The 24825-nt window shown below is 42.0% G+C and overlaps 1 protein-coding gene across 1 annotated transcript; it reads right to left on the bottom strand.

Annotated features, from left to right (window-relative positions):
* Positions 1-133: 133 nt before the first annotated feature.
* chchd1 (coiled-coil-helix-coiled-coil-helix domain containing 1) lies at positions 134-16099 on the bottom strand. The gene is made up of 3 exons (XM_041947767.1): positions 15824-16099; positions 12090-12208; positions 134-1139 (listed from the first exon to the last, which is right to left on the bottom strand). The coding sequence occupies exons 1-3, from the start codon at positions 15960-15962 to the stop codon at positions 1029-1031; spliced, it is 369 nt and encodes a 122-aa protein (XP_041803701.1). The 5' UTR covers positions 15963-16099; the 3' UTR covers positions 134-1028.
* Positions 16100-24825: the final 8726 nt, after the last annotated feature.

Genomic DNA, 24825 nt, shown 5'->3' with positions numbered 1-24825 from the left:
ATCCCCAGTTGTTTCAGATGGTCAGGCCAGCACGTTGCTTAGTAGCAACTTTATGAAAGTGCAATACAACATTAAGTACCCATTTAAATAACCATACCCTTGCTTTTGATTGATGCAGACTATTCAATACCCATGCATTCAGTAGCTCTTTATTACAAGAACTGTTAGAAAGTCAAAGCAGGAGACAAACTCTAAACATACATGATGCTTGTGTTATGTGAATTTGGAGCCTTCTTGCATTGAAAAGGCTGCTTGTTTGGCAGTCATCTGACAAAAGAGATCAGAAAAATGCAACACTGGAAGACTTCTTAAATAACACAACATACCTTTAACAAAATATTATTAGTCAGTAGAGTAATACTGGTGTGAGTTTGGAGCACCAGTTAAGCACATGGTGAGGACAGATTAAGGCCTAAGCAACTGAAATGCATTCAGGAATATTCTAAACAACCAAACTGATCTTTTCTTACTAGTACTGTGTCTAACGTTATCTGTCTGAGTTTGGCTGATTTTATTTAAATGTCAATCTTAGCCGCAAGCACGACAAACCATAGAAGTGTTCAGCGATAACAGGAAACTCCGAGCCAGGAGCCATGGAACCTAAGGAGAATAATTCCATCACACCCACTAATAACATCTCTGCAATGAATGAGACCACTCTGCAAAAATGGACTGAGACAAAATGGCATAACTTTCATCAGGGCCAATTTGGGACATGAGGAGAAAGTCACATTATATTTCAAACCATAAAACACAGTGTGTTGTGAATACAAAGGGTGTACCATTACAGCAGCAATATGAAATGATTGAATAAACTTTAGCATTCTGATATTACATACTGAAAGTGTAGTGCAGTGCGTTTCTCATTGTTATGCTCCTGGATTTAATTATTTAATAAATGTATATTGGATCAAAAAGCTGTTGACAACTCTGGACAACAGCTTGCCATGATGAAACAGAGTTACAAGAGTCTGATGGCCTCTTTTTACCCTGCACCTGTATGGCTTATTCATTGAAACATTTGTTTCCTAGATCTCATTGCGCAGGTTGGGATATCTCTTCAGCAGGGTTGTGGCTTGTTTTGGGTGCAAACGCCCCCCCTGGATGCTGGTTTGGTCAGACTTATTCCTCATGGCAGCCTGTGAAAGAAGAGGATGATTTGTTACAAGTGCTTTTTCATATAGTAATGTGTTTGTTAAGTACAACTAGGAAACTTTTGCACATTGGAAGCCAAGAATGATTAAATGTGCTTCACCACACAGAATCTCTGCATGACGTCAGCAAACACATCTAAATGTGAAAATCATGAGGACATTCTTGGTATATCCTTCTTTTTCTGTAGGGACCAAATACAAATACTGTCATTTCTTCTGTGGAGAGACTTCTCAAGATCGCTGAAACTGTGAGATCTGGGGCCAGCTTCACAGAGATTTTAGACTGTTCTGCAGTGTTTATGCAAGGCTTCATTTTTCTGTTAGATCAGTCTGATACAAGTTAGACAGTTAGCCACCCTACCCCCTGGCTAACTTGCCATGTTTCCATAGTAAGTGACACCTGTTGTCCAGTGCTTACCATCTGAGGCACCTGGATTTGCTAGATCGCGAGATCATGGGAGCTGAAAATCCATTGCCAAGCTTAAAGTTGTGTGTTTGTGGCCAAACAGTGGATTGGACTGATCAGCGTCCAATGAGAAACAACTGGCAGCTAGAGGTGGGCGTTGCTTAGGTGAGTCCACAGAGAGAGAGGTTACTATTTATTCAAAAACGACAATGGAGGCTCCTAAAAAGGTTAGCACAGATGCTGCTATAGCATCAGTAATATCAGGACTGAAGAGTATTTCTTCAGCAATAGAAGAGCAAAGACAGCGTCTGCAGGTTTTCTCAATGGAAAAGATGTCTTGGTGTCGCTGTTCTCCCAACTGGCTTCACCAAGTTTTGCTCTCCTGCCACGTCATATGGTTTGTTAATATTATTGAAGTCTTATTGAAGTTGGCCCGTGACAGTGACCACTACAAAATTATCAGCTTCTCTGATAAACCCTGATTTTCAATCACAGCTTTCATGCACCTTGGCATGCTCTCCACAAGTCTTTCACATTGCTGTTTGGTGGCTTTATGCCACTCCTGGCGCAAACATTTCAAGCAGCTCTGCTTTGTTTGATGGCTTGTGACCATTCATCTTGCTTTTGCTCACATTCCACAGGTTTTCAGTGGGGTTCAGGTCTGGGGATTGGGCTGGCCATGACAGGATCTTGATCTGGTGGTCCTTCATCCACACCTTGATTGACCTAGCTGTGTGGCATGGAGCATTGTCCTGCTGAAAAAAAAAACAATCCTAAGAGTTGGGGAACTTTGTCAGAGCAGAAGGAAGCAAGTTTTTTTTCCAGGATAACCTTGTTCTTTGATTCATGCATCCTTCGCAAAGACGAATCTGCTTGAACTTGTAAACTTCAGTCTGGCTCTTCTTTGCCTCTCATTGACAAAGTGCTTTTTTCTAGCTTTACACGACTTCAGCCCTGCCCGTAGGAGCCTCTTTTGAACCGCTCTCGCTGTGCACTTCACCCCAGCTGTCATTTGCCATCCTTTTTGTAGGTCACTTGATGTCATCCTACAGTTGCAGAGAGACATTCAAATGAGTTGAAGGTCATCCCAATCAGTGGAGAGTAGGGATGTGGAGATTCACCGATTCATATCGGTGGTCCGATATAAACGTTTGCGATGCGACTGCACCGGTAGAATGAACGTGCATCGGATATAATTTACGGGTGAATTCGCAGTGCATCTCTTCTAGCCTGTCTACACCGGCAAATCCCATTGTTAAATCGACTATTTCATGTTCTAGTATTTTCAAGGCAACCTGAATGCACCATCGCGTCCCCAGGCAGTGACGCAAGCAGGTGTTGTACGCAACAGACAAACGAGGCAAACGAGAAAGACGATAGCCGCGACGAGATATTTAATGCACCAAAAAAGACACATTAATCAAACGTGTGGCAATATTTTGGGTTTTTTTTAAGCGGGGGGTCAGCTAGACAAGACGCACGCAATTTGCAAACAATGCCGTGCGGCTATCAAGTACGTCGGCAGCACGACGCAACAAGCGTCCCCTCTGAACGAGTGTTCAGTACCACTGGTGACACAGTAATAATAATAATAATAATAATAATACATTTTATTTGGAAGCGCCTTTCAGAACACTCAAGGACACTTTACAGAGCGGGTAAAACACAAATAACACAAGATAAATACAAGCAGAATATTGTTATTTGATTTTCATTCTTTGTAAGAAATCAGTCAACTTACTGAAACAAGCACATCATTCTGGCAGACAGTCGTATGTGTTGCTGGTCATGTTATTTGCACTATTCACATTGTTAATACTGTGCTTTCTGAAACAGTTTAACTGTAAAGTTTTATACATTTTGTATAATTATAGAGACAGAGAACATAATTGGGAGTTAGGAGTGCTAATTATAAATACAATTGAATGCTCTGTCTACTGAAATATGTCTTTTTTAAAAATATGATTTATTGGTTACTCCATAAAAAAACAAATATTAGATACATCCCGCAAATCGATACAGAGAGTAAAGCAGAATTGTGCTATTGAGGTAAAAAAAACCCTGATGTTACTATTACTCTCTCATACTGCAACTAACTGTATTGAATGATCACATCATATCGAAACATCCTTTTATAGTTAAGTCATATCGTTATCAAATCATTTTTGAATCGCATCGTATCGTGAGCAGGAGTGAATCGTATCGCATTGTATCGATGGGAGCTTCAGTGTATCGTAACTGTATCGTATCGGTGTCAGCGCATCGAGATGCATACCGAATCGACCTCAGTGGTGGAGATATACAACCCTAGTGGAGAGTCATTGTCGCCCTCTGCCGGTCTGTAGCTTTGTTGTCCCCAATGTCTGCTGCTTGACCTTGTTCTTATGAACTGCCGGCATAGAAATTTTAAGGATTGAAGCAACCTAACGCTCACTGTATCCCTCTGCCAGTAAAGCCAGAATCGAACCCTTCTTTTTCTCACTCAAAACTTTTCTTTTCAAGTCTTTTGGCATGCCCAATCATTATTTTTTTGGATTCCAATTACTTTTAAGGTACTACTAGCACTGTTTTTGCCATCCAGCTGGTCCTATTGCAAGAGGATAGTGATGACCACAGCAGTGTTTTTCATACTTTTCCTTGTTATTTGGTTCAGGTGATGACCTTATCAGTACCTCATTAAGTAGAATGAGGTGTGCTTGTAGTGGAATTCAACAGACACTGGAATGGAATGGCTGTCATACATGTAGAGATTCTGATATCAGAAAAAATTGCAGTGGTCTCTTAATTTTTTTCCGGAGCTGTAGATGGTTCATCCATTCACCTTCCAAGTATTCTTTGGAGTGCCTGCCCTTAGCAGTTTCAAAGGACAGCGTCCTGCATGGTTTTGTGCAACAAACCCTCTGGTGCATGAGAATAGTCCAGTCCCACCAAATGACAAATAAGCAGAAAACATGGCTCATAGTAAGTGGTTTGTTAATAATGTTGTGAAGTGAGTAATGAGAGGTTGAGACAGTTTTTAGAGAGCACCACTTGTTTTTTTGTTTGCCCATGGAAACTATCCTGAGCATGACAGAAAAGTTAGAAGTATTGGAACCTGCTACATTAATGCTTATTGTTCTCATAATAAAAAGCTTTGTTATATGCAACAGCATAAAAGATATTCGACCACATAGAATCAAAAGGTCATCAACAGAGGTTATTGGCCAAATGCCCTCCTTTTAGCCTGTGAGCTACAAAAAAATTATCAACAGCCAACAAGGGAAAAAAATAACATAATGCATTTTCGTACAAAAACGTTACTTCAGTAAATACTTGCATTTTATAGTCCCTTTAAAATTATTTCATCCTCATTTTTCAATGGCTGACTTTTCAATGGAATGATCTTCTGCTTCTTGGCCATTTAGACAATACTAGCTGTTGCCCCTTCTGCGCTCTATGTATTTCCAAATGATGAGAATAGAACCAACGATGTCCCAACGATGCATAAATAATTATATATTTTAACAATTGACTGGATTCTATGGTTCATTTCTATGTCTTGCTTTCTGCCTGGCTCGATCTGCTCTGTGCAGCTTAATGCAGCTACCATCAAAAAAAGGACTAGGCATGTATTATCTGTGGAGCAGAGCCGAGAGCTGCTTCTAAAATGCACTGCTGATGAAATCACCGGCCTTGTCTGGAATGGAGCATATTTACTAAAGCACTGTGTTGAAGTCCCCTCCTTGAACCGCCACCTTATTGTGGTGGAGGGGTTTGAGTACTCAAATGATCTTAAGAGCTATGTTGTTCTGGGCTTATTGCCCCTGGTAGGGTCTCCCAAGGCAAACAGGTCCTAGGTGATGGGTCAGACTAAGAGTGGTTCCACAGCCCCCAATGAAAGATATAAAAAACACTACGTCGCCTGGACTGGTGTTACCGGGGCACCACCCTGGAGCCAGGCCTGGGGTGGGGGTTTGCAGGCGAGTGCCTGGTGGCTGGGCTTGAGGGCGTCCATCAGTGCACGTGGCACCAGGACACTCTAGGCCAGAGGTCAATGATCGACTTCGTAGTTGTGTCATCTGACCTTCGGCCGTATGTCTTGGACACTCAGGTGAAGAGAGGGGCTGAGCTGTCAACTGATCACCACCTGGTGGTTAGTTGGATGGAGGTTGGAGACATTGAGTCCAAATGTTCTCCACCTCCATTGTTGACGCAGCTGTTCAGAGCAGTGGCCGTAAGGTCTCTGGTGCCTGTCGTGGTGGCAATCCCCAAACCCGGTGGTGGACACCGGGAAGTAAGGGATGCCGTCAAGCTGAAGAAGGAGTCCTATCGAAGCGTGGTTGGTTCGTGGGACTCCTGAGGCAGCTGACGGGTACCAGCAGGAAAGCATGCTGCGGCCCGCGGGGTTGTGGAAGAAAAAACTGTGGTGTGGGAAAAGTTCGGGGAGGCCATGGTGGAGGAGTATCGGTCGGCCACAAAAAGATTCTGGCAAACCGTCGGCGCCTCGGAAGGGGGAAGCAGTACCCTGCCAATACTGTTTACAGTGGAGGTGGGGAGCTGTTGACAAGCCTCTGCAACTGGGGACAATAGCAGGGTGGACTGGCAGACCGGGGTGGTGGTCCCACTATTTAAGAAGGGGGACCGGAGGGTGTGCTCCAACTACGGGGGATCACACTCCTTAGCCTCCCTGCTAAAGTCTATTCCAGGGTACTGGAGAGGAGAATTTGGTCGATAGTCAAACCTCGGTGTCAAGAGGAACAATGCGGTTTTTGTCCTGGTCGTGGAACACTGGACCAGCTCTACACCCTCTGCAGGGTGCTTGAGGGTTCGTGGGAGTTTGCCCAACCAGTCCACATGTGTTTTGTGAACTTGGAGAATGTATTCAACCGTGTCCCTCGTGGCATTCTGTGGGAAGTGCTTCGGGAGTACGGAGTCCGGGGCCCTCTACTACGGGCCGTCCGGTCTCTGTATGACCGGAGCAGGAGCTTGGTTTACATTGCCGGCAGTAAGTCAGACCTGTTCCCAGTGCATGTTGGACTTCGACAGGGCTGCCCCTTGTCACCGGTTCTGTTCATAATTTTTATGGACAGAATTTCTAGGTGCAGCCATGGGCCGGAGGGAGTCTGGTTTGGGGACCAAAGGATCTCATCTCTGCTCATCTCTCCAGCATGTGTTGGGGCGGTTTGCAGCTGAGTGCGAAGTGGCTGGGATGAGAATCAGCACCTCCAAGTCCGAGGCCGTGGTTCTCGACCGGAAAAGGGTGACTTGCCCCTTCTGGGTTGGGGGAGAGCTCCTGCCTCAAGTGGAGGAGTTCAAGTATCTTGGGGTCTTCTTCATGAGTGAGAGAAGGATTTTTTTTTTTTTGAAACTCTTTTGGTTTCAACTCTATTGGTATTTTCATTTTTTCAATAAAGCAAATAACAACTGAACAAACAGCCAGGGTCCGGGGGTATAGTCAATACCTCCAAAGGATAAACAGTCCATTTCTGCCATCGTTTCTTACCCAGATCTTTTTGAAGTCGGATTGAGTATGTCATTTGTTCAAGAACATATAGTTGTTTTACTATATTAACAAAGATATCACTGGTGGGGGCGTTTTTCTGGAGCCAACATTTCGTAATGGCTTTCTTACTTGCTGCCTGCAGAACCTTGAAAAGGTAATTATCTGTTCTATTTAACTGTCCATGAGAAATATTTCCCAGATAAAGAGTTGAAAATGATATATCGATGTCAAAACACAGAACCTTTGACATAATTTTAGCCACTTCCTTCCAGAAAATCTGGATGGGAGGGCAGGGCCAGAAGACATGAGTCTGGTCTGCCATGGTCTCTCCACAGTCTCTCCAGCAGGCCAGTTGTATTCCAGTTTGTTTAGACTTCTGCTTGGGAGTTATAAAAAAACGAATTAAACTTTTCCAACAGAAGTCCCTCCAGATCCAGGAGTTGGTAGAAGATGACTGGGTTTCCCAGGCTTTAAGCCACATGTCCTCTGTTATTACAATGTTCAACTCCTTTTCCCATCGATGTTTCACATAGTCTGTATTGTCCTTATTCAGTAAAATGATGCCATGATATAACTTGCTTATAAGTCCTTTAACATTCCCAGAGTTGTATGCATCCATAAATACCTGAATTAGTGCTGGGGACTCTGCTGGATTACAACCTTTAATTTTCTTACTAAAATAATTGCGAAACTGTAAATACCTGAAAAGGTCTTGACTGCCCAGTCCATACATCTGACATAAATTACTAAAGCTGTTAAGTTCCCCTTTTTTAACAATTGTACATACAGCAGTAACACCATAATAAGTCCATTGTCTGTATCTATGATCTTGTGATGCCGGTATAAATTCAGGGTCATATGCTGGCCATCTTAGTAGTTTTATCTCTTTTTGGAGTTCAAATTTTTTGGCCACTTCTCTCCACACCTTGAGTGAACAGTTCACCCATTGGCTCTCTGTCAGTAGAATTTTTTTATCCATTCCTGCGCACCCTAGCAGAGATTGTATCGGTGCAGCTGTTAGAGAAAATTCCATGGCTTTCCATTTAGCTACATATGATGGGTTACACCAGCACACAAGGGATCTCAGTTGGGCAGCCAAATAATAATCCCTTACAGATGGGAGGGCTCTGCCACCCCTCTCCTTCGGAAGCTTAAGTGTAGAAAGTTTAACCCTTGGTCTCTGTTTATTCCATATAAATCGAGAGATATGTTTATCCCATTCTCTGAATTGTTGCGGAGGAATATCTACTGGTAATGATAAAAAGAGATATAATAACCTCGGGAGAATATTCATTTTTATTGATCTAATTCTGCTACCGAAGTCAAGAGGCAGCAAGCCCCACCCATCGAGGTCTTCGTATATCTTTTTGGTGACACCACTATAACTACAACTGAATAATTGTGATATGTCGTTGGGTAGATTCACACCAAGATATTTAATATAGGAAGAATTCCACTTAAAATTATACTTTACGCTGAGTTCTTCAGTAGGAGTGTAATTAAATATCATAACCTGTGTTTTATGTACATTCAGGACGTACCCTGAATATTCCCCATATGTTTCTAGCATTTTCATTAGTAGCGGCAGGCCTGAATTAGGATCTTTTATTGTAATGAATACGTCGTCCGCATACAGACTTATCTTATACTCTTCTCCTCCCACAAAAATTCCATTTAGTCCTGTCTCCTGGCGTATTGCTTGAGCTAGAGGTTCGATGAATAAATTAAATAGGTAAGGGCTGAGAGGGCAGCCCTGTCTGCAGCCACGTTGTAAAGTTATAGAATCAGACAAACTTCCATTAACCGTAATCCTTGCAGTAGGGGAGGAGTAAAGTGCCTGAATACAATGTGTAAAATCCTTGCTGAAGCCGAATTTCTCCATCACTAGATATAAAAATACCCATCCAACAGAATCAAAAGCTTTTTCAGCATCTAAGCTGAGAATAATGGCATTCGTTTGGTCTTTACTAATCTGTTCGATGATATGTAGGGCTCTTCTTATATTGTCTTGTGTTTGTCTATTTTTTATGAATCCTGTTTGGTCCTTGTCTATTAACAGTGGCATTACCGATTCCAATCTTTTTGTTAAAATTGTGGCATATAATTTGTAGTCTGAGTTTAAGACACTAACGGGTCTATATCCTTTACAGTCCCTCTTTGGGGATCACTGATATAAAGGCCTCATTCCAGGAGGGAGGGAGAGAGCCTCCTTTAAAAATATAGTTAAAACTGGGTTCTAATAATGGAAGCAGGTGATCTTTCATTGACTTATACCATTCAGGGGGAAAACCATCTGTGCCAGGTGATTTATTAGTGTTTAAACTTGAGATAGCTGCGCTTATTTCCTCCTTTGTTATTGGTGAGGTGAGTTTGTCGTTGGTATCTTTGCCTAGCATGGGGAGATCTAAAAGCCTTGGAAAATCAATAACTGTATGTTTATCAGTCTGTTTTGATTGGGAATATAAGGATTTGTAATATCTTTCAAATGCTTTTTGTATACCATCTAAAGTATGTGTGATTTTCTTTGTGATAGGGTCTCTAATCTTGTGTATAGTATTTTCTGCTTGTTGTTTTCTAAGTCTCCAAGCCAACAGTTTTGTTGCTCTTGGGCCAGCCTCATAATATCTTTTCTCGTTTCATGAACCTTATGTTTTTCTCCACCTCCTCACCTAATATTTTATCTATTGCCTGTTTGATGTCCCTGATTTGTTGTACAATGGGTGGTTCTTTATTTGTTATATGTATTTCTTCCAAGTCTCTCAGTTTTTCCTGTAAATTTGTTAATTTCTGTGTTTTCATCGGTGAGAGAAGGATTGAGCGTGAGATTGACAGGTATTTATTTATATTATATGTGTTTAAGTACAAATTTGAGGTACTTCTGTACGTGAGTGACCCCATTTTATGATACTTCATACTTCTATTCCACTCTATTTCAGAGGGAAATATTGTACTTTATACTATGCTACATTAATCTGACAGCTACAGTTACTGGTCACTTTGGAAATTAATATTTCACATACAAATGTTGCATATTTTTACATTGTAGTGTTGCTACGGTTACCTTAGTAAGTGATCAAACACTTCTTCTACCACTTCTTTTAACTTGTTTTCTAGGGGTGCACGATAGTTATCGGGCCGATAACAGGAAATCATGACGTCAGTCCGATAAGTCCAATATCATGACGAACAGCCCAGATAACATATGTGTTTTTGTCAGCACGGCAGTGCCTCGCTCCCACTATGAGACCCGGCTGGCCTGCAGTGAATGCTGTGTTCATGTGACGTTGGCATAATCAGAAAAACTCCAAAAATCAAGAATACCTCCTCATGCCAGAAAACAACTCGATAACTCGGGTCATAATTTTGGTAGTTGCTGACTTGAATTAACATTCGCAGCATTTTTACACATGTTACACATAAGGAATAGAAACATGAACTTAAAAAGGCTGGCCGAAAGAACGACTACCAAACGAGGGAACGGGGGAATGTACGTTACACCGTGAATGCAGCATGTGGCACAGCGTGCTTATGAAAACAGTGTTCAGACTTCTTCAAAGTTTCTGAAAACGACTGCAAAGAAGCCACCGGGACTGACACACGTAGGCGAGGCTTTCGAAAAATCCAAGAAATTTGCCAAAAATGACCCACGGGCTAAGGTTATTGAAGATTTAATCATGGACATGATGGCGCTTGCCTTACTATGGACTGCCCTTTTTTCAGTTTGTTTACATAGATAGGTCTAAGTAAGGGATATTGTATCTTTCTTCAGAATGACATAGAAGCCCGGTGCGAAGCGGTGGGGTTTATTTCTCCATAGGAACCTGCTCACTATACGTTATCCCGCTTAGAACACGGCTTTCTACTAAAGCATTCAATAATGTGACATAAAATAGTGACTAAAACACATTTTATTGATTTGAAATGAGCCTACTTGTCTGTCACATCTCTCACTGTGCAGCGGCTCTGAAAGTAAACACATACGTTGGTAGCAACCGCCTCTCACTGTGCGCCGCTGTTTTTGGTTTTGTTTGTGGTATTGATGTCATGATGTTAGGTATATGTGTGTGTTATCGGTTATCGGTATCGGCCTTTAGGAGCTGAAAGTTACGGTTATCGGTATCGGTTTTAAAAAACAGTTATCGTGCATCCCTATTGTTTTCTGAAACACTGTTTTTCTATATATAAATTTGGGGAATGAAATGTAATATTGTGCACTTTATCACTGAACACTGTCTTTTTGGAGTTTAAATAGTTAAGCCAGGCAACAAAGCAGCACAACACACCACAATTGTACGACACAATGGTATAGCATTAAACACATCCATATTCATTTGGACGTAACCCTGTGACAAATGTGCTGGTCGCAACCACATTATCCCTTCAATACACCACAGTACAATTCATGCCGAATTCCACAGGTCATACCCTTAGGCTTATTCATGTCTGTTGATTATTGGCTGTCCTAAAACCAGACTATTGAAACATTACTGCCCAAATCTGGACTGCTGTAGCTCAGTAGATCATGGTGGGATACACTAGAAGTGGTACTAGGAAAAGTGCATGAATGCACACTTAAGTGCTCAAGTGTGGGCATTGAGACAAATCCAGTGTTTTCCACCACTGGTGACGTGAATGTACAGAATCCCCCGTGAGGAGAAAACAAAAGTCTCTATTGTGCACTGGACAGTTATCATGCCTGTACCAAGGGAGCGATAATTAAATAGCATTTATCAAAGTTCAGTAAAATCATATCATGAGGATATAATCTCATCAATATTATTATAAAAAGGAAAAGTTTTCCAAATCAATGAATGACTGTGAGCAAGATATAATTAAAAACCTAGAAAATACATTATTCAAGTTTTAGTTTGTCACATCTGGTTATTTGACATGCATTTGCCATATTTTCATGTACCGTCTACAAATACAAGAAATTTTCCTGTACAATCATGCATACATCCGCTCATCTTATTTTGAACTGAACATACTTGTCAGCACAAACCAGTTCAGGTGAAGGTTAGTTGCATTACTGTGTGTGTGGACATACCTGAGCCTTTTCAACACATGTGTAAAAAGCCTTCATCTCATTAGAGCAGAGACTGTCCACAAAGTTATTTTGCTTCCAACAGGCCATCAAGACTGACATCTCTGTGACACAGGTTGCCTCTGTGGAGAAAAAACGTTCAGGTTTACCCTTTGTAATGACCCCCACTGGTATTATTCAGCAGTGTCTTTGTATTTCCATACATTGCACACACTTCATTGTTGGGCAGTAATGTTGATTAGTGCCTTGTGGACCCAGTGTACCAAGTCTATAAAAGCAGGGTCCTGTTACTCATGCCCTCTGCCTTGGTCTGCTGGCTTTACTTCTCACCCCTTCCCCTTAGGTCCACCTTCTCTGCTAGCTCATTATCAATTATATATAGTAACATAACCAGTTCGCTCAGCATCCCTATCCCACTGCACTTCACAAAGTCTTTGAACACTTGGTGCTTGGAACTGGAAGAGGCTCTGCAGTCAAAAACTGTCAGGAATAATTGTCAGCAACAGCAGAAAGGACTCACATACGTGGATTAATTAAGTTCCTCCGTGAATGCAGAAATCACACCATGTGCATTTTAGCATTTAGCAAGTTAGCAAGGCTGAACATGCACCTGTTGGTCAAGCAACGACATGGGTGTATTTGAGTGTCATGTAGCCCAAACTAACACCAGAGTAGGGGAGAAGGGGTGCTTATTTTCAACTGTTTTGAAACCCACATAGGTGGTCCCAGAATTCCTTCAGTCATGCTAATGTGTAAGGCACCCACACGATTTCCCATTTTTTTCCCCATGTATATCAAATATGCTGACCTTCTTGATGTTCATCCAATGACAATCACAGGCATAAACTTCCAAAAAGAGAAGCAGTGATGTTTTCTCTGCCAGCTGTTTTGGTCACTAAATACGCAAATAAAAAGGGCATTGGCCTTTTTTACATGCTGCTTCCCTGTCAGTGCATGTTGTGAAATCATCCTCATAATGCTGAAAATTAAAAAAGTCTCTCTACCGTTTTGTTTCTTTGAACTACTATGACTCCCTAATATGTTCATTCTGATGTAGGGCTTCAAGAATATAATCAGGGCACTGGGCACTGCCATCAACACTGACGTTCTTCAAACTATTTGCTTGTGGGGATAGCCCAAGATCTGATAGACTCGTCAATCAAGGAATGATTAATTTCATATTCCCTTCTTTATGTTTCTCTGTCTTTGCTGTACATCTTCATCAGGGGTGTCCAAACTATGGCCCGCGGGCCAACAGCAGCCCCCAGTCCATTTTTAATTGGCCCGCAAGAAATTTTACCAGTCGAATAAACAGAATAAACAGAATATGGCCCACTCTTCAAATGTTTGCCGGAGTGTATTGCACTTCTTAGTTTTAACACCAGGGGGAGTGTACTGTTGAACAAGGCTGCTGCCCCACCAAAAAAGGACAATCACAGAACAAATTTACCCCAGGTTACCAAACATGGCAGAACCAAAGAAATGCCAGGTAGAAGGCTCTAGGCAGCATCACTGCTCCCACTGAGTGCAATGCCATTCCCACTTTGGCTGAGTTAAAAATATAGTATCCATGTGTTAACAAGCATGCATGCATGCACAGTATGACAAATATCTATAATGCCATATCAGTTCTGTCACTGCTCCGCTTATGCGCACCACTTTCTTTCTTATACGTGTGTTTCTTGTTAACACACAGAGTACACATCGCTGTGCAGAGCGCACACACTGTGCAAAATCAGCTGATCTCAACTAATGCAGATTCGATCGCTCCTTGATCAAAGTGACATTTTTCCAGATTTTTGGCACGAGTGGCATCGGGTCAGCACTGCAGCTGGATGGTCAGCGCCTCGACCGATTTAAATACCCAGTGCAGCTGAGACCCACCAGATTAACTTACTATAATAATATGCACTCCTGTTATTAAGTCCAATTCAGTCTGCTAACTTTGATAACAGTTTCTAACAAACGCTAATAGGTGTGTTAATAGGCCAAATAACTTAAATAACAAGCTTGAAATGTACCCATCCTATTTTTCCCTTTATTGTTCTTTCTCTGTACAGTGGGGGATCAGCATCCTGACTAAGAAGAAATCTGAGGCTGCTGTTCTGAGAAAATGCTCTTTTTCTGGATAAGTCAATAAAAATCCATTTATGGAAAGCTGTGATGAAGGCAGTTTTTTCTGTAACCGTATTCAACAATACAGCATTTTTGACCAACTTTGAATTGATTTTTCTAACTTAAATACACTAAAGGTAAGGCTATATACCTCACCTCTAGAAAGTGGCCCAGCCCCTCCTATATTTTTCTGTATATGGCCCTCAGTGAAAAAAGTTTGGACACCCCTGATCTATATGCATTAAATACTGTATATCTAGAAGTAATGCATCTGTCAGAAACAAATAAATATTCCAAACAAATATTTGTTTCATTTGTTTGGAACTATTCATGACTCGCACATGACCAGCCCCCATGGAATGGAAAATAATGGGAGGCGAATATTTAATGTAATTTTTTTTTGCATGTGTCACCATGCCCTTATTCATAACATCTGTAGATGTGCGCATATAGTGTGTGGAAACATTTAGCTCATTCTTGCCTTAGGTGTGGGTGCAATGTTCTTATTGCACTGGTCCCATGAGGCATATACTGAGGGCACAGAGCACTATGGCTACCTGTCACAACTGTGACATTGAATGAAAAAGAACATTTATGTTAGTAATACAGAGAACGAAATTATTGTTTTTCCACTATTATATTCACATGAGTGCGCCAGTAACAAAGCAAACAGGCAAACAGACACAAACAAAAGACAACAACACAGAAACACGTTAATGCCCCCTGCAGCGAGCGGTCTAAACGAGGAGGAGGAGAGTCAGTCTGTCGTCGTCGACAAAATGAGCCAATTAAGGAAACGAAGCAGCATTTGGATGCACTTTTCTCTCGTGGCAGACAGTAAGGCTAAATGCAGTATTTGTCAAAAAATCTTTTAAGTCAGGCTCCACAAATAATTTTCACAGAAATTCATTGTAGCCTGCTTTGTTTTTTAATGTTTATACGTGTTCAAGTCATGGTTTACATACATACACAGAATTTGTACAAAGGGTAATTCACGTCACTGTCAAAGCAGAGTGATATGGCGCCACCCTGTGGAATATTTACAATCAATCCAGATCAGAATTTAAAATCTAATCCACACATGTCAAATAAGGTTATAATCAATATTTCACAATAATTCAAACTCATATCGGTGGGATATCTAAATTCCTCCCAGTGATTATTTCCAAGATAAAACGAGTTAAGGCCAGGCTGCCTTCTTAAAACTTAAATTTAAATAAATATAAAAATGAGCCAAATGAGCCAGTTTTTTGTACGGCTCTTTGAAAGGAATGGCTCACCAAGATCCGGTTCCCCTCAAAGAGCCATAAAATCCCATCTCTACTTACTGCCTGTAACGTTGCCTAATATGACGTTTTTCTCAAAAGTGTCATTTTCATACCAGCTCTCCCCTATTTATTTTACTCATCTAGTGGTTAGAGTGTGTACTGTGCATTATGTATCCACTCTTTGTCGTGACATATTGAGTTGCACATCATGTGAAACCCGGACATTGACTGTCCGGGTTTCATATGACGGTACTGCTGACCTTGTGAAAGTCAACCTACATAAGATGCCACAGTCTATACGAGTACAATGAGAAAACCTCGGAAGAGACCAAGCAATCACACAGAATTTCATACCTCCTTTCTTCAGTTTGCGGTTAGCTACAGCATCTCTCAAAGCCAGCGTTCTGTTGGGTTTGAGTACTGGTTTTCCATTCTGTCTGCTGAGTAACCTGCTGATCTTCTCCTGGAACAAGTCGCCTCCCTGTGCTGCCATTTTACTTCATACACCCTCTCCTGCTCCTCAGTAATTGTACATGAGCACAACGGACAGCTGTGAACGAAAAGAAGGAAAAAAAACAGACAGTTTTCAAGTCAACGTCTTATTCTCCCATGAACGTGTGTGGCGCCATATTTTGCCGTAAGACGCAATTCAGTGTCGTAAAAATCACGTAAAGCCATTTGTACGACAAGCCCTAGGGTACATCCCATTTCTCAAAATTGCATCCTCGTTTCCATCACTTGCGTCTTAGTCCCTCCCACCGGGGATGCATGAGAGGACACAAGGAAACCACGCAAGGAGAGAAGAAATGAGGAAATATGTTTTATGAGAATTGAGACGTCCTTTCCTCTGAAGCGTCACGTGAAACGACGTCTGTTTCTGATGACACGACAAAGCTGGATCTGCTGCAGTTACTGTTATATTCACACCCCCACCACCCCCTGCCCTCGATATATTTACATTTTACACTTATATTTACATTATTTTAAAAAAAGTCTCCAGCACTAGCAAATAAATATGAAACACTTTTATTAACACACATGAGAATTAATGAGTTCATTCTTGGCTGGACATCTCTTTCGGGTGAACAGGTGGTCATTTTCTGACCTGAACTTTATCAGCCTCGCTGTGTCTTCTTTCCCTGTTCAATGAGACACATTTCAGAGCTGTCAGTGAAGGGAAACCTACAAACCATGAAACACATTATTTCACTCAGATAACACGCAGAACAAGTGACGACAGGCCGATGTGTTAGTGTTAGAACAGGTTGTAGATAAAAGACTGCTTAGTGGAGACAAAACTGGAGACAGATGTTTTAATGTATGACGCTGAAAGCAGAAATCAGCTGCTGCGGGACTTTTATAAATCAGTAGAAATAACAGTAGTAAACCAAACTCTGTCTCCAGCTACGTCTCTCTCAGTGATGTATCCTTGCTCATGGCTCCTCCGAGGGCCGTCCTCGCTCCTTTTTATTTATTTATTGATAAGTGTCCACCATACCATATATACATTACAATATAAATACAAACACCAGTGTATACATTATATACAAATGTACATATATACATAAACGCTTAGGGTACCATATCTGAGAAAATTAATTAAACATATTGAAGGATTTGCAAATGTCCACAGTCTTCATTGCTCTTTTATCTTTTACGTTGTGTAAGGAGGTCATATAAAACTCTACTTCCTTTATAAACTGTTTTTTTGGAGGTTTTTGACTCCACTTGCATTTGTGAATATAATACTTGCCGTACAGTATGAGTAAATTCAGGATGTAACTCCTTTGATGATCGCTAGTCCTATTTTCATAAAAAAAATAAAACATAATTTTTCCTCAGTCGAATGTTGGAGCCAGTCTGTACATTGTAAAACTGCTCTACCTTTGACCAAAATGTTCGACAATGGAGACATTCAAAAAATAAATGGCAAATAGATTCCGTCTCATGGTTACAGAACACACAGTTTCTCTCCAAAACTCCAAATCTTACGAGAACATGACTTGTTAGGTAACGTAAATGTAATATTTTGAAAGCTACTTCCTTGATTTTATTTGTTACAAAGAATTTCTGATTGAACGTCCATACAGACTTCCATTTAATATTCTCAAATTTTGAATTCCAGATGGATTTTGACTGAGGGATTGAGGTTTGGTGGTACAGTTTCCTAATAGGTTTATTTGTACATTTGTTACTTGTTAATTGTATTCCACCTAGGGATGTGGAGATTCACCGATTCATATTGGTGGTCCGATATAAACGTTTGCGATGCGACTGCACCGGTAGAATGAACGTGCATCGGATATAATTTACGGGTGAATTCGCGGTGCATCTCTTCTAGCCTGTCTACACCGGCAAATCCCATTGTTAAATCGACTATTTCATGTTCTAGTATTTTCAAGGCAACCTGAATGCACCATCGCGTCCCCAGGCAGTGACGCAAGCAGGTGTTGTACGCAACAGACAAACGAGGCAAACGAGAAAGACGATAGCCGCGACGAGATATTTAATGCACCAAAAAAGACACATTAATCAAACGTGTGGCATATTTTGGGTTTTTTTTAAGCGGGGGGTCAGCTAGACAAGACGCACGCAATTTGCAAACAATGCCGTGCGGCTATCAAGTACGTCGGCAGCACGACGCAACAAGCGTCCCCTCTGAACGAGTGTTCAGTACCACTGGTGACACAGTGATAATAATAATAATAATAATAATAATACATTTTATTTGGAAACAGTTTAACTGTGAAGTTTTATACATTTTGTATAATTATAGAGACATAATTGGGAGTTAGGAGTGCTAATTATAAATACAATTGAATGCTCTGTCTACTGAAATATGTCTTTTTTAAAAATATGATTTATTGGTTACTCCATAAAAAAACAAATATTAGATACATGCCGCAAATCGATACAGAGAGTAAAGCAGAATTGTGCTATTGAGGTAAAAAAAAACCCTGATGTTACTATTACTCTCTCATACTGCAACTAACTGTATTGAATGATCACATCATATCAAAACATCCTTTTATAGTTAAGTCATATCGTTATCAAATCATTTTTGAATCGCATCGTATTGTGAGCAGGAGTGAATCGTATCGCATTGTATCGATGGGAGCTTCAGTGTATCGTAACTGTATCGTATCGGTGTCAGCGCATCGAGATGCATACCGAATCGACCTCAGTGGTGGAGATATACAACCCTAATTCCACCTAAATAGAGCTCTGGTGAATATTGTGTGTTCTCTTCCCCTCCCCCTTGCAGAAGTGTTAATAGTCCAGTAGGAATTGCATCAAATACTATTGCATATTCTTTGGGAGTGATAGGAATTTTATATTTCATTAGAAATTCTGTATAGCTGTTCAGGTGTTTGTTTCTATTTAATAATTGCGTGACAAACAGAATGTTGTTTCCAACCCAACCATCAAAAAACAATGTTTTATTTTTATATTTGATGTCTTTGTTGTTCCAGATTAATGATCTGTGTGGAGAGAAATTGTGCTTGTATATCATTAACCATGACATTAAGGCTTGTTTATGGAAATTAGAGAGATTGACAGGAATCTTACCCACATCAAAATTACAATGCAACAAAAATTCAATCCCACCTACCTTCCTGAATAACAGTCATGGGACAACAAACCATAATTTATCTTTTTCTTTTATATATCTAAAGTGGCCCTTTGTCACTTTCCGTGCACACTGATGGTTTCAATGGCTTGTACGCGTGCCAGTGTAAGTGCATGCAGGTGTAAATGCACGACACATCCAATGTCCAAGCATTACTGATTTGTGTTGCAGGTTTATTAAGATACATACAGCCGACTCAAAATGCTCACTTTCACCACAACCCACGATTCTAACCTGCGGCGTTACACGCCATGGCACGGTCAAAAACCATATGAGTTCCCCAGTGTGCGACACCACGCTGATTAACCCACCTACCTATATAGACTCAAACAATGGCCTAAATGGATACTGCCACCTACTGGCACAAATGCGTACAACACTCATAAACACAAAAAATGACAAATTTGGCTCCTACACACCGGCCCCTAATTGTTAATGGTGTGTAAGCATAACAATTCAAACAAACAAACAAAAGGAGCCAAATGTTCCTTTTGAATGGTAAATGTACACACACCATATCCTGTTAGTGCATAAACCAATTAATCATCACAGGCTGCCATCAACAGGCAAAGTCCAGGCCTTTCCATAATACTAGATTTTGTCTTGAGACGGACAGATCGCACAAATCCATTCTTATCAGGAAAGGTTTCCAGCACTTTACCGAGCAGCCTCGAGGAGCCGTCGAGTCCACCACTAAAATGACGTCCCCAGCAACAAGACTTCTTTTCCCCTGGTTCCATTTCTGCCTCTCCTGAAGCAGCAGAAGATACTCTTGCGCCCATCGCTTCCAGAACAAATCTGAGAGGTATTGGACCTGTCTCCATCGTCGCTTGACATACAGATCTTGCTTCACAAACAGTCCAGGTGGTACAGCAGGTTTGCCTTTTAGGAGGAGAATATGATTGGGTGTAAGAGGTTCAAAGTCGTTCGGATCCTCTGATAACTGGGTGATGGGCCGATCATTTAGTATGGCCTCAACTTCACAAAGAACTGTATGCAGTCCATCATCATCCAGTGTTTGTAAACGCAGAACAGAATTGAGCACTTTTCTGATCATCCGGATGACACGCTCCCAAATGCCACCATGATGGGATGCTGCAGGTGTATTGAAACTCCACCTGATTCCATGTTGAAGCAGTGCTCCCTGTATCTTGCTGTGATTCAACTTTGCAAGAGCCTCACGCAATTCTCTCTCGGATCCAACAAAATTAGTACCATTGTCAGACAACATATGAGTAACTTGGCCTCTTCTGCTCATAAATCGCCTCAAAGCATTAATGCATGCATCAGTGTCTAATGAAGTCGCCATCTCCAGGTGAACTGCTCTGCTGGACAAACAGGTAAAAATCACTCCATAGCGTTTACACATGCTTCTCCCTCTTTTCACCTCAATTGGTCCAAAGTAATCGACTCCCACACTTGTAAATGGAGGGAGATCAGGCAGAGTCCTCTCCAGTGGCAAATCCGCCATCTTTTGTTCGCCGGGTCGTACAGTGAAGCGTCTGCAAGTACAACAGTCAGATATCACTTTCCTTATTGCAGAATTAGCCCCTGTGATCCAATATTTTTTCCTCAGCGTGGACAATGTGTGGTTTCTTCCACTGTGGCCCAGCTGATGGTGGATGTGCCTTAAGATGAGAGTTGCAACATGTTGATCTTTAGAAAGGATGAGTGGATGCTTACTCTCCTCTGGCAGCGCTGCTTTACTCAGCCGCCCTCCAACTCTCAGCAGGCCACCTTCCAGGCGTGGATCCAGTTTGTACACAGAACTTCTCTTTCTGACTGATGACTTTCCAGACGAGTGTGTCAATTTCCTCCTTAAACTGTTGTTGTTGAGCATACTTAATGATGGAAACCTCTGCCTCCAATAGGTCATCTGAAGAAACACTCTGCCCCCCAAGTGTCTTTCTGACCCTCTTCATTTCCAACTGTACGTGTGTGGATTGATTGTTTGGGTCAGACGCCAGCTCCTTTTTCACTTGGCGTAATTTCAACAGAGCTCTCTTCACCTTGAGAAACCATGCAACTGAGACCTTCAACTTATGCCAGCTTGAAAAATAAATAAGCAGTTGGTCAGTAGCACTGGGTGAGTCTTTCACAATCACTGCACTCACAATGAAATCTCCTTTTACTTCTGGGTCATCCAATGAAACAGCCGTCTCCACAACACACTCTGGCCAGTGCTCCTCTGTCTTCCATAGGAAGTTGAGCCCTTTCACCCAACTGTTGCCAGTCAGCAGAGCGTCCACCTTCATACCTCTGGATGCATCATCAGCTGGGTTCATCTTAGAACTTACATATCTCCACTGTGACACATTGGTGGCATCCCTGATGGTTGAAATTCTGTTTCCCACGAAGGTATGAAATCGCTTATCTTCATTTTTTATATATTTCAGGACGGAGGTGCTGTCTGTCCAGAAGACTGAATCTTCCAACCGTAGCTGCAGCTCTGCTCTCAACATCCTGTCCACTCGAACAGCAAGAACCGTCGCTGTGAGCTCCAGATGTGGGATGGTGACCTGTTTTAATGGTGTCACTCTTGCTTTTCCAAGCCGGAAGGCAACGTGAACATTATGCTGACAGTTCTCCATTCTCACATAACTGACGACACCATATCCACATTCACTTGCGTCGGAGAAGTGATGCACACGAGCATGTACAAGTGGTCCAAAATCCTTTGGCTTAATGCACCTCTCAATCTTAAACTCTGCAAGCTTGACAAGCTCCTCCAGCCACTTTGTCCAGCGTTGCTGTATGTCACTTGGTAAGTTGTCGTCCCACCCAAAGTTTCTCCTGCATAGCTCCTGCAGCAACACTTTGCCTGGTAGAGTGATTGGTGCAATAAACCCCAAAGGATCATACACTGAACTGAGCAGAGAAAGCATGCCACGTCGAGTGTAAGGTTTTTCTTTCACCAACATCTTAAATTGGAAGGCATCACTCTTGATGCTCCTCTGCGACAGCCTGCAGCACCATGCGGCTATTACTGACCCACCTTGTCAAGTAAAATCCTCCCCGTAGGCAAAGAGCTGTGAGATCTTTAATCAGCAGAAGAGCTTCCTCTTCAGATGATGTACTCTTTAAACAATCGTCCACATAAAAGCTTTGCTTCACTGTGTTGATGACATCAGCAGGGAAGCAGGCCTTTCCATCCTCAGCTGTTTTCCTGAGTGCGTAGCATGCACAGCTCGGGGTTGAAACAGCTCCAAACAAATGAACAGTCATCCTATACTCTGTCACCTCTTGATTCATGTCACCCTCAGGCCACCACAGGAAACGAAGAAAGTCTTTGTCCGTCTCTGCTACCTTGACCTGGTAAAACATCTTCTGTATGTCTCCCATAACTGCTACAGTCTCCTGCCTGAAACTGGTGAGCACTCCCAGAAGACTACTGGTAAGGTTGGGCCCCTGCAGCAGCTGACTATTTAATGATGTTCCTTTAAATGATGCTGCACAGTCAAACACCACACGCAGAGTGTTCTTCCTTGGATGGTAGAATCCGTGGTGCGGGATATACCAAACCTTTCCTTCAGCACCATCCAACTGGTGCTGAGGTACCTTCTCTGCATAGCCACTAGAGATTACATCAGTGAAGAAGCTTGTATATTCCTGATGGAACCGCTCATCTCTCTGAAATCTCCTCTTGAGTCCTAATAACCTTTGCTTGGCCATAAACAGATTGTTTGGGAGTGTGGGATGCTCTTTCCTAAAAGGCATTTTTAGACTGTAATGTCCATCCTGAAGCTTTGCAGAATGACCAACGATTTCCAAAAACCTCAAGTCTTCTCTTGACATTTCCTCTTTATCATAAGTCTTCTCATTGAAGTCATGCATGTACTGACTGGTGAGCATTTCCTCCAGCTTCCTCACAGAGATCCTATTCACTGTGGCAGAGGGAAACTCTGCCTCCAAGGTACCACTGCTACCACTCAGCGGACCATTAACTACCCATCCCAACACAGTTTTAATAGTGTACGGGCCATTCCCGTGGCTGTTGATGACCTCCCATGGTTCCAGCAATTTGGGAGCGTTGGTTCCTATCAACAAATCAACGTTTGCCTTTATATGTGGGATGTGAACGTCTGACAGGTAAGACCATTTACCCAGTTCTTCAGTTGTCACTATGTTATTAGTGGTGACTGGCATTTTCCTTTGGCTCAAGACCTCTGGGAGACTATAAAAGTCATTGCCATCTAATCCAGCCACCTCCAAACCAGTGATGGAATAAGCTGGAACGACAGTCTCCTGGCCCATTGTGCTCAACAAAACACTGGTTCTTCTGCCTGTAATATTCAGCCTCTGCATTAGATCTTCGGAGCAGAACGTGGCCGAGCTACCAGGGTCCAGAAATGCATACGTTTGTATAATGTCACATCCCTTTGCAGACTTCACACTTACAGGAAGAATTGGAAGAACACAGCCATCCTTACCGGCCCCTGTATGACCACATGTTTGGAAAGAAGCTGGTTGTTTACTGAGTGGGCCCTTTAACTGTTGTAAGGCTGGTTGTTTCTTTTGCTCTGGAGCAGGTGGTTGTCTTTTGATGTGCAGCACAGTGGGATGAGTCTGACCACAGACTTTGCATGTCAAGCGCCACTCGCATTCACGACTCATGTGACCATCACATAAGCATGCAAAGCAAACTCCCTTTTCCCTCAGAAGTTGAATTTTCTCCTTGTGCCTTTTTCCATTAAACTGTTTACACTCCTCCAATGTGTGACTGTATGAACAGCAAAGACATCCAACTTTAACTGACTTTCCAGGCTCTGCTGGTGGCTCTTCCCCCCTTTCTGACGAGGTCATAGATGTTACAGTGGTGGCAACAATATTTCCTTTCACCCTGTTTCCAGGATAAGACTTAAACCGGGTGAGAGTCTTTGTGCCAGCCGCACCAGATACAGGATCTTGGATGTCACCGAACAGAGGATCAGAAAGAATTCTAATATGACGCTCCACAAATGCAACCAAGTCAGTAAAGTGAGCTCTCTGCTGTGTATGTTCCATGATTCCATGAGCGATGGATCTCCATTGCTCCCTCAACTTATATGGCAGCTTTGCAAGAATGGCTCTCATATTTGCTGGCATATCCAACTCTTGCAAATACTCCAATTCCCCCATTACATTACAACAGCCACGCAAAAACAAAGAATACGCCTGGAGTGCTTTAACATCTTCACCTTTTATGGACTGCCAGGCTAGAACCTTTTCCATGTAAGAACTAGCAATTTTATATTGATTTCCAAAATGCTCTTGCAGCAGGTCCTTAGCCACTACATTGGCACTTGGCGATCAGGAGCCAAGTGCTGGCAGCTACGTACCAGTTGTTGTGGCTGTCCTCTGGTAAATTGCTCCAGATAGAAAAGACAATCTGCTGCTTCTGCTTTATCTTCCACTCCTTGCTCAAATGCTTTTATGAATGCTCTATACTGCAAAGGGTTCCCTTCAAATATAGGAATGTCTCTAGGCGGCAGAGATCTTGCATTTTGCTGTTGCACCAAGGCAGCTGTTATTTCGTTTTGTCTGTGCATGATGGTAAGCATGTCCTCAGATGCAATTTGATTTATGTGAGGTTGAGTGAATTGATGAGTGATTTGGGGTTGACTGGTTTCCTTGTCTAATTGAAAAGTTGTCATTTGACCTTTAAGTTGGTGTGGATTTCTTATGCTTTCCTGGTGGTCATGCATATTGTAGTGATGTTCAGAAGCCGTTTTAAAACTTGAGCCAC

The sequence above is a fragment of the Chelmon rostratus genome, chromosome 11, assembly GCF_017976325.1.
Source record: "Chelmon rostratus isolate fCheRos1 chromosome 11, fCheRos1.pri, whole genome shotgun sequence".
Classification (NCBI taxonomy): Eukaryota; Metazoa; Chordata; class Actinopteri; order Chaetodontiformes; family Chaetodontidae; genus Chelmon; species Chelmon rostratus.
The sequence above is the reverse complement of the archived record's forward strand: the minus strand, read 5'-3'. Positions and strand labels throughout refer to the sequence as shown.